Below are 16,889 nucleotides of genomic sequence, written 5' to 3' on the forward strand. Positions count from 1 at the left end.
GGTCATTTTTTTTAAAAGGGGTTGCAACTTTTTAGAGAAGGGTTTGTCTTATTGCATATATATATTTTATATAAATTAGGATAGGGAAATGTGTTATCATAAAATGTTGAAAACTATACAATAACTTAAAATCTAAATTTCAAGCGATGCTACTCTTTATGAGTTTGTTTTTGTTCTTCTGTAAGTAATGATCTAATTTTCTGATTGTTACTGCTAAAACTTAAACATTTTTAATTCCTTCTTTCTCAGTTTTCTAACTCTTTTAATTGTTGAACGTATACATTGCTAAAAATTTTAAACAGCTTCACTACAACAAAACTTAATTGTCTTTGTTATAACTTAGAAATTACTTACTAGTTGAAACCTTTATCTACCATTTACCGAAATTGCGAGTATAGAAGTCCTATATGTTGATATGATAACAGCACTGAAACTAACAAGACAGAGTATTTATTTATCGCATCGTTTTATAAACAGCATTCCGAAGATATTAAAATGCAAAATTATAAGATTAAAACCAGTTTTGTTATCCCTTAGGGGCAAAATGCCTGTGCTTACAAAACTGGTATTTTACGATTTTTATTTAATATTCGTGTAAAATTGCCTGTAATACGATGCATTATATGATTTTTTTAGTATGGCTGAGAACCAGTTCTAATACAGCGGATATTAATCGGTTTCAAAGCTATACTGGAAAATATTTGAGAACACTTTCCCTGTTGGTGCATAGTGCATGTGTATTTATATTCAGGGAGGCAGGGTACGACAATGAAAGTTTCATTTAGTTTTAAATTATCTCCCAAGGACGCCCAAGCTTTCTTTTGAAGGGGATTAAAAAGGGGGTTTTAAAGTTTGCAAAAAAACTTTGTTTGAATGATTATTTCGGTTTGGGTAGGTTAAGTAAAAGTTAGAAGCCCTGAAAGTATGAAAATAAGGGGGGCGTTCTTTAGTCAAGAAATAGGCTTGAGCATAAGTCATCCTAGAATGAGGAGGGGGGGGGGGGGTGGTAGAGATAATTTATGTTCCATTATCCTATCCCTGAATCCATGATTTGTATGTAACAAATAATAAGAGAAAGAGTTAAAATCAGAAAGAGGGCGGCTAATGATAGTGGGGATGGTTACTGACGGAAGGGGGGGGGGGGATTTGATATGCTGAAAAAGACACTTTGTATTTGGTTTTATATTTATCAAAATACGGGTTCAAAGGACTTAATGACGAAAATGAAATCACATAACATTCAATTTTGTACAATGTTGGAATTTACAGTGCATTACCTTAAAGTGCCTAGCGAGTACAGAGCTCCCCCTACCACTCTAACCCTGCGGCACTAACCCTTTGGGACCTATACCCAAACTCTGCGGGGCTACTATGTATCCAATACAACCTCACCAATACACCTAAGGTAACAATTATTACCAGAAACAAATCTACCTAATTTATTCAAAAATAGGGGATGTGAGGCAGCGTTCTTTGAGGGAAACCGCCAAGTTTGCTGCAATTTTATCATTATTATATGTACTTATAATTTATAGGAACTCAAGAGGCAGCACACCTAGCTTCCAGGGTCCTAACTAATCTAGCATCTTGTGGGGTCTTAAGGGCAAATAAAGTGCAAACATTCTATTCTTCATCAACCTACAAAACATTAGCTAAAATAATGCTTTACAACTAGAATAATATTCCGATAAAATTTTTTAATAGAAAAGCATCAGAAAACTTCTTTCAAACAATATCAACCCAAAAAAGATAAGAAAATGTGTTTCAATTAAGAAAAAATCCACCTAGAAGAAAAAAAATTAAAACAAAAGTACAGAAATTAGATACATTCTTGAAGAAAAAAGGAGAGAGAGAGATATAAAGAGAAAACGAGAATAGACAATGAAAAAGTGGACATAAATGGCAAACCCATAATTTTAATAATTTCATAGATAAACATTATATTTGATTGGAGGATAAACTATGTGTGTGTGTGTGTGTGTGTGTGTATGTGTGAGTGTGTGTGTGCGTCTGTGTAAGTGTGTGTATATGTGAGTGTAGCCCTGTAATCATGGAAAAAGGAATATTATTTTTCAAAACGTGAAATTTTTAAACTGTTTAAAATTTAGGTCATCAATAAATTTTAGACTAGCCGTTTTATAGATTTTAAGTGACAAAGAAAATGCAAACATACTTAAATCTATCTTCTTTTCCGAAGCACAGCTACTTCATACCATGATATTCATCTGTCCGACTTTCACTAAATAGCCCCATTCAATTTCAAACACATGAACTGAACATCAGAGCATTTGGTTTTTAAATGTTTAGCTTCGATTCCCCCATTGGCTGGCTAAAAATGTTGTATACAGCTAGAGGAATAACTGCTACATGAGCTCCTTTAGAGCCAAAGCTATTGAAAAGAATCAATCTTTAAAAATGAGGGAAAAGTTTAAAAAGGAGATTTTGCTATTATTTTTGGTTTCCATACATATTAAAACTTACACCAAAATTTGCATATTTTTAGTATTTTCATTAGTTTTCAATGAAATAGAAAGATATTACAAAACTGATTACTTAGGCTTGTAAAGGAACTGTTTCAGTATCTTTGGTCGAAAAAGGTCTGTTTTGAAAGCATTTTTGACAGAGTTATGGCTAAATACATGATCAAACAAATAAAAATAAACTTACAGACTAGATTACATGTACACTGAAAATATTTTTTAAAATTTCTTTTCCTTGCACCGTGTAAACAATACAATAATACAATCCTCAAACTTTCAAATATAATTGGCTTTAATATAACTTCAATTCTCTACCAAATTGAATTGTATTTTATATTTTATTAAAGGCGAAGCCTTTCTATATTTAGGTTCGATCCGTCGATTAGTCTATAATAGAAAGGGCTTGTTGTGATTTTAGGTATGTTGGAATAGCCTTACCAAGTTCAAACTTTGAACTATTTATTTCTGTAACAGTTAGGCTACCTTTTTTCAGGGTTTGTTTTATAGATAATTGAATCAAAAATTTTAGATTTTAAAAGGCAAACGCTAGGGCAATAAGGAATAATGTTACAATCAGAGCATCCTGATAAATATGTAACGTACCAAAGACGTTCAAGAGTGTCTCGGTAATGGGGTGATTCCCCCCCCCCCTCAAACTTTGAAACTCCTCATTTTACCTCCTCAAATGAAAAAGCTTAGACGTCCGTTTACTGTAAATACGTGTTTGGTATACCGCTTCGCTTTTGTGAAGGTTGTCATTCTTGTTATATATTTTATCTTATTGAGGTGGGATAGGATAGCTAGAGAGAGAGCGAGAGAGAGAGAGAGAGAGAGAGAGAGCGAGAGAGAGAGAGAGAGAGAGAGAGATGGTTGGATTTTTAGATAAATTAGACTTTTGTTAATTTTAAATATAATTTTCTCTTTTATATTAAAATTATCTAATAGTATGTTATTGTTAAATACTAAATTGTCCTATCCGATTCCTTAAAGTAACAGGTTTTGTATATGTCTGTGTGTCTTGATAGAACTTAACTCCCAGACCGATATGGTTCTAATGACAACATCCATAAAAGCGAAGCTCTGAAACGGTATGACCGACGAACATTAACTCTTTTAAAGTGTCAGAACTGAATATACAAAATAAGAATTTATTAGTTTTGACAAAATTGAACGTAAATTTGTTGCAAAATTTCTCAAATAAAGAATTATGTTTAAGGACATACTGACATTTTTAGGACTTGATTATAAAGATGCTTCGTTCATAATATTATACCTTATTGTAATTGAAATCAGTAATCCAAAAATCAGATCAATAGAATGGTTTTATAACATAAAGAATTGTTGTTAAAAAGTTAAAAACAACATGTTTAAAATGGACGTACGGACATTCTGGTAACGATAGATTTGCTACGCTTTCTAAATCGTACCTAACTACTACAGGAACCATCATGCAAAAGTTTGAAATCGATAGGACAATTCTAACATTCCTAAATTATCGAAAAAAGCTATCCGCTACGGACTGACTGACAAACTCTAATTATAGAAAAGCTTATCTTTTAAAATTTTGAGTAGGGCACCTTCTTGTATAAAATAGAAATGTTTTTCTATCTGAAGCTTAAATTTTGAGCTATACTTTTTTAGAATATGAAGCACATTTTTCCAATTTTCGAATGCAGAGCCTCAATATGGAAGTGGCGCAGCCACTGATGGAGTTTAATTGCTACACTGCCCCCATTACACATTTATTGCGATGGTTTGAGCACCGCCTACAGAAAACATTCTTCTAGCTTAAAAATTTTGGTAAAGAGCCAAAATATTTTTAAGACTTAAACAAAGCGTACCTAAGCGAGAGTCCTAGAAAAAACAAATTTTGGCCAATTAAAATTAGAGATTACTTCAAAAGTTTTATTTATAAAATTTTATTTTATTATGAATTATAACAACCTAGATTAAAAATATTAATAATTTAAAAATGAGTAATAAATGTTTATTACATAAAATGTGATGAACGCATTAATTAAGAATGTTAAGAGAGACGACTAGCGGCGAAAAATTGAACTACATATAATACAAATATAAGAATATCAAATATTGATTTCATTAAAGACGACTTTTTGTTGTTTAGTGGTAGGTGGATGTAAGAGTTTATGTCCAGTAAGATCTTGCAAACGGCTTTACGGATCGTTTGATAAAGTATTGTACTAGTCAAGGCAGGTTTTAGGCTATTTACCGGAACAAAATAAAATGTGGAACTACATATAATACAAATATCTACAATATAAAAACTCTATCGTATATATTGGTAGGTGTGTCCATTAAGATCTCAAAAACTGCTGTACTGATTTTCATGATATTTGTACTGGTCAAGGCAGATTTAAGCCACGTTTCCAGAACAAGATCGAATAAAATGTAGACAAGGCCTCTGTGGAAAAAAGTCTAAAATATCTAATGGATGAATTAAATATTCTTTCGGATATAATTTAACACAGAATATGGAGAAATTCATCAGGGGTAGCTATCCTAACCAACAACTCAACAAAAAAAATCACGAAACCTTATTAAGTATCTGGTGGTATATTTTGTTTTTGTCATGTAATTGAAGAGGGGTGGGAAAGAAGAGGAAAAGGGGGTTGTGGTGAAATTTTCCTTTAGAGTTGTTTGTCAGAATATCATTCCCTAGTCCCTGGAAGTTCATAAGTTCAATTACTTAACTACGAAATTTTTACTGTACTTCAATCAGAAGAACAATCCAATCAGCTTAAAAGGAATTTATAGCTGACGAAGATCTTCAATATTTTGCCCCAAAGAAAGACTTTATATTGAGAAATTAAGCTATTTACAGATGACTTATCTTTTAATCTATGTCAATAAAGTTTTTTGGTATGAACCTAAAAATCATACAAAAATTGGCCCAAAGGGGTTTTAATGGATTTATTTTTACACCAGATTATCATGTTTTTTAATAAGTGTAATTTCTAGCTGGATAAAATAATGATTTCTTAACGAATTAAACCAAATAATTATTAGTAAATAACAACCTAAATTGACGCCAATTTTCTGGATGGTTTTAGGTTATTTTTCGGAACTTTACCGCCTCCCACTTAGGGTCAAAACAAACAGAAATAGAAATGAAATAAAAGTAATTGCCCAATAATTTGCTCCGATTAGTCCAATCAAGGGATTGATTTTCTATGACGTACTATCCCTATTTTCTTGCCCAGATAACTTTTTTTGTAGCTAAGTTTCGTGAATTTATTTAATTTTCAGCTAAATGAATTAATATTTTTCTGAATCAATCACTGAACAAAAAGTAAGTCATTTCATTTTAGTGGTTCAGTTAATAACAAATAGACGAACATACCCTTAGTATAAAGTAGTTTTGCCACTTAAACAAGACTTCAAAGTTTTAATTGAACTAGCTGTATTTTAACAATAAGTGCACTTTCATTTATTTTGCTTAATAATAATAATTAATAATTTTCACTTAATAATTAATTTGATAGGTTACATGGTAACAACAAAGACGATAATAACATAACATTGGGTGCGCGCAAATCTCTGTGCGCGATTCTCTGCACATTTAATAATATTTTATAGTTACATAAAGTTCATATTTAATTTACAAATAAAAATTTTGAAAACCCTGAAGCCTAATTAGTCAACTTATATTGAAATAAATAACCGTTAAGGTTGTTTTAAAAGAAAGTTATACCTTCTAAATTTTTAAAATTTCAAAATCAGATCGTTTTTCATAATTAATGCAGGGTTTAGGGGTTTACTATATTTCTAAACAAGAAAACCAAAAATCAAAGAAAAAATAACCAAACAAAAAATTTCTGATACAATCATTCACAGAATAATCTACCAAATTAGGATTGGGGTTAAACAAAAGAATAAACATAAGAGAGGGGAAGGAGGAAGGTTTTTAACATCCAAAATGTCTTTTAAAAGTTATAACTCTTAGCCATGTAAAAAAAAGTCTATAAGAAAAATTGATTTTTTAGAAATCCTCCATTTGAAATTTTTTTAGGGATTTTATTTAATCTAAAATTATTTTTCTTTCTTTAATTAAATAACAATAATATTACAATTCATTGCAGTATGACAAGGATTGTTCAATACTCTATTTGATAACACAAGAGATGCAAAGCTTCTGTTGATTCAAACACTCATCATGACAGAACGCTCCACAAGCCTTACACATCAAAAACGCTTTTGTGTTGCATACATAGTTGGTGTAATTCTTAGCTGTCGGTGGCGGCTTCGGCAGCAGAGACTTTAAAACTACTTTATTTGTCAGTTTATTTGCGGCTGGAATTGTATTAGTGTTTGATGTTGTTATTGTGCTAGTCTTTTGTAGACTCTTAAACCTCATTAGGTTTTGGTTGGTGGATTTGTTAGTGGTTGATGTTGATTCTTGAAAATTAATCTGGATCGATGGGATCACTGATTCGCTTTTGACCAGAATTTTGTCTAGCTCAACACCAACGCTTGCTGGACGGTAGGTTATGGAACTAACCGCTGGATCCTTTGGAGTCGTTAGGGCTAAGTCAGCGCTAGCAGGCCGCATTTGATGAGAAACAGATGTAATACTTTCAACTTTAGGATCGCTCTTCACTTCGGGGCCCGATAGAATTATGTCGGATGCAACATTTGAGATTTTTGTAGAAATTGATGTATCTTTAACATCGATTGGATTATCAACTGCTTCAAATTTATCATCAATAGAATTATCATCTTCATCATCCTTCATTTCATCTACGTCTTTAACGTCATCTTTATCTGCATTTGACAAATCATTGCTTGTATTTGATATTTGACCAACAGAATCATTAACAGCTATAGAAATATTGCCTATTTCATTATCTAAAGAATCAGCAAGCTTAGGTTCAACATTACTTGTTGCGTCAATAGTAACTTTATTGTCTAAACTAGCATTTGTATTGTCAGTAGTTACTTCAGTTAAACTATTGTCAAGTGCATTTTCAGGTTCTACATCAGATACATGATCTTCGTTCACATTTTCTTCACTTACTTCATCAGATACTTCTGGCTCCGAAATAAGTTCTAGCTCTTTGTCATTATTTGATGAATCTTCTTTATTTACAGTATCATCCATGATTTCTGTTTCAATGTTTGGTAGTTCATCAACTGCTACCGTTTTATTTTCGCCGACAGTTTCTTGTTCATGTTGAACTTCTGAATTTTCCATGTTATTTTGTTCAGATGTTCTTTCCATTTCAATCATTTTTGAGACTTCTATCGGAGCAGCATCAACATTATCTTTTGTTGAATTGTTTGAATCAGCTAATGATTTTTCTGAATCAACTTCCATGGAGTCTTCAGGTTCTGTTGAAATTTCAGCTGACGAATCAGTTTTTAATTCATAACTAACAGATTCTTCAACGCCAATCTGATCTTTTTCTGACAAAATATTTGTAACTGGTGGCTGCTCTGACATTATGACATCATCATCGTTTGTATTAATTTCTTCCTCAATTGTGTTATCTTCATGACTAGATTCTGGTAACGATTCTGTTTCCTCAATTGACAAAGAATCAGATTTATCATTCTTATCATCAACTTTACTACCTTCTAAATCTGATTCTGAAGCTTCTACGTTTCCCGAATTTTTAGAATCATTTTGCACACTTTTTGAATCATCTTGCGGATTTTCTGGTGGGTTTGAAGTTGGTGGATTTTTTACTTTTTCTGGCGAACTTTTCTGAACTTTAAGTAGATCTTTCAGATCTTTAATCCTTTCCTGATCATCTTCGCTGACAACTGATACAGTAAGAGTTGGAACAGACACTTCAAGACCGTTGCTGTCTACTTTATCAGATCTTCTCCTACCTTCTTTCTTATGTTCAACCTTTTCAGTTTCAGTTTTGGATTCTTTAATTTCCTCTACATTTTCTTTTGTCTCGGTAGCATCTGTAGATGCATTTTCTTCAACTGTGGGAGTTTTAACATCATCTTCTTTGGTCTTATTTTCAATTGGGTTTTCATCCTTCTAGAATAAATAAATATACCAATTAGATGCAATGAAATTAAAATTCATATAAAAATCCGGCGAAAAAATGCGCCATAGGTAGCATTAATCAAAATTAAATAAGTGGAGAATTGGAGATTCGAGAAGGTAGATCTTCCAATATGTATTTCAAAAGGATGTTAATATCTCCTTTCCGGTTTAGAAGCATATTAGTTTGTGGTAATCAAACAAGGATGATGAAAACCAAAAGTAATACAAATACAAACAAACCGTATCTTACATGAAAATTATAAGTTATTTGTTAAGTTTTTTTTACAGTTAGATGACACATTTATTTACGACGCAGGCCAATATTAAATATTAGTGACTAGGAGACGAAATCTAGGGTAGACCATGAGTACAATAGGATGTCAGAAAGAGAGGGAAATAGGCTTTTCCTTACATTTACAAGTTTTACAATAACGTTTTCCTATATGTTGGCTTTACAGCTTTGGGGACTTTAGTGAATTTTGATTGGTTGTTTCATTAAGTTGAGTGTTTAAACTTTTCAACTACTAATTTAAGAAGAGGTAATTTTGTGTATAATGATTGGGGATGTACATCAATTTATCGATCATTGTCTTATCCCTTTACATCCCTGGTAGGATGTAGCTGTGCTTAACAAAATGTATATCTACCTGATTTAAGTCAACAGATTTATCTTCTGTTGTATCTTTCTTTTCATCTTCTAAACTTTCAAAGATCTCCTCATGTATTTTTTCACTGGTATTAGAGGTTTCTTCTATAATGATATTTTTTATGGATTTCTCTTTTTCTACGTCTATAATTTCTTCAGATGTTTCCTGAAAATTTTTTATTAATAATAACATTGCTTTTTAAAGGCTGTTGAAAAAATATTACGCTGCACCAGGGGTGTATATTCTGCATGGTTGACCCTGCTAAAGGGGGAGGGGGGATAAAAAAATATGTGGTAGGGGGGGGGGGGGGGAATAAGATAACTGAAAACAATCGTTTCCATTTTTCACCCCTCCTTGGTGAACAAAACTAAAAGAATATTTGGGAGAGGGTATAATATGAATAAAATAATGAGTTCTGAAATTTTTCTCTCCATTTTCTCCCCTTCCTTGCTGGAAAAAACTAGGGGAAAACAAAAAATTTGCAGCAGGGAAAAAAAAGAATCTAGTGCAGAATATTCACCCCTGTGCTGCACACTTTCTTCCTTTCTTTTGAAATAAGTATATAATTTCAATAAGCCTATAGTGAATTTATGCATTAAAATCTACAATGAATTAAAAGAGGGAGGGTGGGTGTTAGATGATAGTTTTGTTTTCAAAAAAGTGTCACACTTGCCCTTTTTTGGTCGGACAAACTCAAATCACAATTATGGAATTAGGTGTTTTACTAACCTTTAATTGTATAGCAGAACTAGTATCTAATGAAATGTCTACTTTCTCAGCTTCTACAGGCTCTGTAGCTTCTAAATTAGAAAATAAGGTTATTTAAAAATAAAATCTTTACAATGAAAGCTCTGTTAAGAATATGTAACGGCTATAAATCTTTAGTAGAGCGACGTGTGTCTCTCTATCCAGGTAAAGCTTAATAGTTCGATAGCCGATGGACTAATTAGGGCTTAGGCTCTGCTTTTCAGCTTGAACATACGTCTGTTTGTCTGTCCCAATGAAGCATAAGATCTCGATAACTGCTACACTGCTTAATATACTCTGCTTTTCAAGTTGCATTTATCACAAAAGTTTTATATTAAATACAATTGGTTGCGCCACTAACTTCAAAAGGAGGGCGGTAGAGGACAAGAAAATAAGTTATAAACGCCTCAAGACATTTTGGAAAGTACAACCAAAGTTTTCTTCTGAAATCTTTAACTTCAAATAAAAAGAACCTTTCTATTTTATTATGTAAGATTTATCTTGAAAACTACCTCTTACCTATTCATATCAAATGGACAAAAAAATGTTTGAAATTACAATTTTAATATTTCTGAAAGAGGTTTTTACCTGTTTTATTTTTGTCCAATTCAACCTCTTTATTTTCTAGAGAACATTTTTCTTCAGCTATATTTTCATTATTAACAGTTTCAGCTTTATCTACAGCTGTGGATTTATTTTCTTCATTTAACGTCCGTTCACTTAACACTTCTAAATTTTCACTATCTACATCTATCACAGTTAAATCTTTATTTATATTATCCTCATGTAGCTTATCATTGTCTAATTTATCTTTTGTAGATTCATTATCACTAACTTTAGAAGATTTTTCTTCAATATCTTCGTCAATAGCTTTAGAGGATTTTTCGCATTTAACTTCAGAGGATTTTTCTTCTGACTTGTCATTATTCACAACGTCTTTATCATTCTCAACAATATCTGTCGTAGTTTTATCATCAATTGAATCCTTAGCATTATTTACTTCTACAGGGACGGTTTCAAGAGGATCATAGCAGTCATTGCTAGGGCTCGAGTCAGCTGTCAAGACATTCTCCTCGTCGTCAACGATAGTTACAGCATCATTTGAAACAGAACCATCCTGAGACTTGTTGTCATCCAAGTCATTGCCATCTTTAACAAGAACAAGGATATTGTCATCAATATTGTCTGTTTTGCTGTCCTCATTTGTAGCTTCAGGGGCTGGTTTAGTATCTTCGGACGTATTTGCATGATCATTGACGATATCAGTAGTGGTGCTGTCATCAACTTTAAATTTCTTTGCATGATGCATAGCTTTAGCAGCTTTGATTTCCTCTTCAATACTGACACCTCCTCTAGCAACATATTCATCAAAACTGTTAAAGAGTTTGTAACTTTTCTTAGCCCCCCAAACGGGCTCGAAATGTTTTCGCTTCCACGAATCCAGCTTTCGCCGGTCGCTGTCCATTTCGTTTTTGGACTTTTGAAGCGCCTCAGGCGTGAAATCGCCTTTCAACAGGCGTTCTCGCCATTCGTGGCAGGCCTTGGCGAAAAATTCATTGTTGAAGGCAGATGGGTTTAGTCTTAGTCCTCGTTTTTCATCATACAGTCTGAACATTGATGAATTATAGCATTTTCATTAGTTAAAAACATGTTTGAACCAGAAATGAATAAAAACAAGAGATAGGGAATGAAAATAGTTAGATTAAGGGCGTTGGTCCGAAGAATATTATTGTATCCCTGTATCAAAAGAGAGAAATTAGGTACAGAAAAATTAGAAAAAAAATCAGTAGATAGAGACTAAAGAAGTAAAAAAATGTATTATTTTTTTAAAAGAAAGAATAATAACAGATGATAGGAAGTGCTTAATTCATAGGAAAATAAAATGCTATAAATCATTCCTTTCTGTCTCTGGTAAAAGTTGTTGGAGCTTAAACTGATAAACTCCGGGCAGTCTAGAGAAGGTTCCCTTATTGAGCAGGCCGCGCAGGTTCACCTGGCCCAGAATAGATTCCGGGGACTCAAGGTTCAACTGTCCCTCTTTGGTTTGCTGGATCATTTGGGCGCAGGAAAGCTTTCTGTTGGATGAGTTGGACTTGTTCAACTTGACCTTCTTCATGTTAAAGCCAGGTATGGAGGTCAACATTTCCTTTGTGTTTCTGGGCTTAACAAACGGTAAATCTGAGGGGGTGGGAATGTAAGGAATTTCAATTTCATTTGTGTTTGAACTTCTTCTCACAAGAGATGGGACTATCCTGGTAGTTGATGGGACAGCATCAGCCGCTGGTGGTGGTGTTGGTGTAGCAGTTACTGTTGGCTTTGGAGGCGGTTTTTGCTTTTCAACTGCTACAGGACTTGACTTTGCTTTGGTTGTTCTACTTGGGGGTTTCTCTTCTGCTGCAGGTGAAGCTTTTCTTCGCTTACCAGCTGTCTCTCGTTTAGGCCGCCCTGATGAAGTAGCCTTTGGTTTGACGGGAGTTGGGACAGGGACAGGAATAGGATCATCAACAGGAACAATTTCAATGTCAGGAAGAGAATCATCAGGGACAATTTCTACGTCCCCGCCGTCGTCAGAGTCAAGGATGATGATCTCTGAATCTAAACTGAGAGGATCTACGGCTGGGGCGGTATTTGCAGCTCTCCTGGCTCTATCTCTACCTTGTCCATCGTCTGAAAAAGATGACAAATTGATTTCTATATTCTGTCATTTTCTTATTTATTTTGACATTTATACTAGAAACTAAATTTAGATAAATAGAGATAAAGATGACTATTTACATTCAACTTGCCTTTCCGTCAGTCAAAAATGTATTGTTTGCATGTTAGTGAAAAAATTAAACAAAATAGAAAATAAAATGGCTATTATTGAGTCTAGATCGAGAGTTCAAGTTGTACTTAATTTTTCTTTGGTGAAATATTTTACCAATCTAGGTCTATTAATGTGTTTACTCTAAGTGTAGACACTGATTATCTGTAACAAACTTGTGATTATTTACACCAAAATTCAAACAAAAAAAAACCAAGGGTTGAATTTTCATTTGATAGCAAAAACAAAAGTTAAATTATCATAATATTGACCTGTTATAACTGGATAACCATCCGGGAGTTGAACATAAAGAACACTATCATCCATCTTCCCGGATAAACTCTCCTTGTTTCCCTTCTCTTCTTTCCCTAAAAGTACATCATGTTTAATATTTGATATTATTACAATTTAAACTAGCGGCTTCGCCCAAAGAGGTGATTGAGGATCCCATCCCTTTATTTAATAGAAGATTTTTTAATGTGTGGATTTTTATAGAAGGTTCCCAAGAAAATATCTTAAAAACAAAATATGGCCAAAGGATAGCAAAATCAATTGCAGTAGGGAGGATTATTTAATCTTTGTACCTAATATTTTTCTCCAAACCCATTTTCTACCTAGTCAAATTACTTCAAATACAGGAAATAATTCTTTTTTGCATTTATAACAATGTTATACTGTTTCGATATAATGATAGTATTCTTATTATGACCTTTATCTTAGTCTGGAAAATATTTTTGCGGAAAAAATAGATCTTCTACTATTTATGTTTGTCGCACCCCTCCCCATCCCCGCCGAAAGAAAAGAAAAAAAAGCCAGTCATTCCTTCCACATTATATTTGATAGAAATTCTACACAATTGCTCTAATCAAAAGCATTTGTGGATGTAGAATCTGACCAAACTTTTAAAAGTACCTGCGTCCAAAATCTGAGTGCTTCCATCTGGAATGCTGCTACGTAGCCCAAACACTTTAGCATGGCCATAAGCTTTAAAGAACAAGGCATTCCTCCCCTTACAGTTGGCAGTCAGCACATTAAGTAACTCATTTTCATCTATAGACTGGTCGCTGCTGATAAATTGATCTTTCAATATGATTTTCTTGATTTCTTTCACGTTGATGGGTATTTGGGGGATACTCTCAAACACCTTAAAAATTAATTAAAAAGATTATATACCAACAATTAAGAACTTAAACCTATTAATAAAGTCATATTAATGTATTTTACACGCGCGCCAATCATATTAACTGTATCGCCATTATCTTGTTAAATCCCAACAATATAGTCGACGTATGTTTTAACTTGATTTGTCTGATTGTCATCCAAATAATCTATTATGATGTATATAATTATTTTAAGAACCAAGAGATAAAAACGCAAAAAAAATCATAATTGTTTTTCCTGTAATTTACATTTTGATGAAATTCAGTTTACCTAATTATCTCAATATTTAGATATAATTTTTAAATAAAACCATCTCAATCCTCTGTTATAGGTTTAGAGCTGATCGTAATACAACTTAAAGGACACAGTACTCTATCATGGATTTTTATCATCAAAAATAATAAAATTGCTAAATTTTTCATCAAAGGTAAAAATTTAAAGAAAAAATTGACCTGTTTAGCCGAATCTTTCAGGCAACGCCTCCTAAACTTGGTGGTCCTGCCCCCAGAGTTGGAGGCGGGTTCCTCTCGCCGTTTCATAATCGCCAGAAATCCCTTACATTGACCTTAATTTTTATTTTTTTCTAGGCTGAACAAGAGAGAAATTTGCTACTTCTCTCTAGGATTGTGTTGACATAATTTTTCTCGCGACTGAATGCCCCGCTACATTTTTTACGCGTAGATCTTTTCATAAAAACAGGGTTAAGAACTTTTAATTTCAAAATATTATTCTATTAATTCATATTAAAATGGCATCAAATTTACTTTAGTTTTCTTTTAAAATTCAGTTATAACAAATATGAAAAATATAATAAGATAAAAATATAACGTTATTATAAAAAGCTGAACACCCTTTGAATTTTCTTTCTTTCATATGTGGTCTATTCCTGCCTGGATATTCCTCCCCTTAATCATCAAAAGGAAAATATAATGACCAAGCAAAATTAATCATATATAATTTTGCTTTAACCCACTAAGAGAATTTAGGGCAGGTTAAAAAGGCTTTAAACCATCTCAAGATATTTTAAGCTTCTCTGAAAAAGTAAAAACCGTTCGAATTATTAATATTGTCTGGAAGGTAAGAGTGACGAAAAGCATAGTTAAAAAAAAAAAAATTTGAATTCCCTAAGAGAAAGTATTGCCTAAGAAAAAAGGTCAGACTAATTATATATTATGTATGATTGAGCATCTAGAGTAATAAAACTATTGTCACAGTAAAGATTTTCCATATGGGAAAGATTTATCTGGAGAAATTCTTGTATTTCTTATTTATAAAAGGTGGGTTCTATAAACAAAACTGTTACGGTATCAACAGCTGCAAATACGGTATCAACAACAAAAATCTGACGCTAGACGTTCAGAAGTCATCTCACGGTATACGCAATCGCTGTAACATATCGCTGTTATGACGTCATCTCACATTGCTGTAGATTTCACAGTTGGATCAGGGAGATGAACAGCATCTCACAGTATAAGCTATCAAAAGCTGTCAAAATTCCTACTTTTACAGACGAAAATTATGTAAACAAAACAAAAAATCATGCATTGAAAGCATGATTTATTAGGAAAAAACGGGGCATTTATAAAAGATCTCTTTGCAGGGGATAAAAAAATTTAATTAAAAAAAATAAATAATTTATATGTCTAATTTGTTAAAACTAGATTTTTTTAAAATTTTGATAATTAAATATTTTTTTAAAAATTTTTTGGAGATAAAATATTTCATTGGAAAAAAAATAATCTATGATTGAGTAAAAAAAAATTTAAGGGGAGGGGGGTGTTAGGGGGGCTTTCCTTTCCCCCTCTCCATTTTCATTTTCTGTACTTTAAAAAATAAGCTAAAATGACCTAATATGAATACGACAATTGGTTAATATTCCATTTTTATGAGTTCTTGTTGTTGATTTTGTTGTTGTTGACAGCTGCAGTATTGCCGTTCTATCACGGTTCCATATTACCGTATTACATCTCACAGTAATGTTTATAGAACGCACCGACACACAAAAATGGCCGCCCGAGGTACTGCAATGTGAGATACCGTGATAGAACAGCAATGTGATAGAACTGTGATCACAGTTCCGACTATAGAACCCACCTAAAATTATTGATTCTACGTGGTTACACCGACTAAATAGACCACATTTGCCGCATGTTATAAATTATTCTGCAATAATTCTTTAATTTTCATAAGACTTTTTATATTCTTTAAGTGTTTTAGATAGGATTTTAGCTTTTTTACTAAAAATACTACTTAAATTTATTAATTTCTAGTAATTTTTATTGTTATTAGCTTTTTTGAAAAGCCAAATTAAAGTGATTAATTTTGAAAGTTCTGGAACGTTCTAGAGAATTCTATTTTCCAGGTGTGTGTAAAATAGAAGTAAGGAAAGTAAAAAACACTACTGTTGCGTTAGTTCACATATTTTTTATTTAGCATTATCCTTTTTGCACATTGTCTTTGTTGAAATTACGCTTTGGTCGAATTTTGATTATAATTTTAAGGTATATTAATTGTATTTGAGGCCTATACCTATTTTTTTTTATTTTGTAAGATTGCATTCAAATATTTAAATGTTACTTATTATACCTAATGCTTTAGTTCTTATTAGTGATAGTTTTTCCATTAATTGTTATTTATTGCCATCGTATATTATAGACACAGCCTTTAGCGGTTAGTATTATGAAAAAATAAAGCGCTTAATTTTTTCAATTAAGCTGAAGGCCGTCTGGGCCAACAAAACTCGTATTTTATGTTTTAAAAATATCATTCGTAGAAAACTGTACGATAGTTGATTTTTTCAGCATGCCTCAGAACCAGTGTTAATCCAGCAGAAATTATTCTGTATCAAAGCTTTACTGGAAAACTAAACATTCTCTGTTGGTAATTATTTGGTGTAAAGTTACTCTAGAGATGCAAAATGATTTATAGTGACTCAAATGTTATAGTACAGTAGAAGTGCCTGGCTAAAGCGCGGTGGTAATGGGCCCAAATCATAGTTTATGAGTATTATCGATAATAATATTTCTAAT

At 32.5% G+C, this 16,889-nt stretch overlaps 1 protein-coding gene across 1 annotated transcript; it reads right to left on the reverse strand.

Moving 5' to 3' along the window:
• Window positions 1-6,192: 6,192 nt before the first annotated feature.
• LOC145322745 (uncharacterized) lies at window positions 6,193-14,569 on the reverse strand. Its single transcript, XM_080164994.1, is given in 8 exon segments — window positions 6,193-8,493; window positions 9,150-9,314; window positions 9,879-9,949; window positions 10,485-11,503; window positions 11,783-12,563; window positions 12,972-13,067; window positions 13,612-13,843; window positions 14,313-14,569. Coding segments are annotated over 8 exon segments (4,341 nt in total). The 5' UTR covers window positions 14,400-14,569; the 3' UTR covers window positions 6,193-6,603.
• Window positions 14,570-16,889: the final 2,320 nt, after the last annotated feature.

The sequence above is a fragment of the Acartia tonsa genome, chromosome 6 (assembly GCF_053477335.1).
Source record: "Acartia tonsa isolate MP-2025a chromosome 6, ASM5347733v1, whole genome shotgun sequence".
Classification (NCBI taxonomy): Eukaryota; Metazoa; Arthropoda; class Copepoda; order Calanoida; family Acartiidae; genus Acartia; species Acartia tonsa.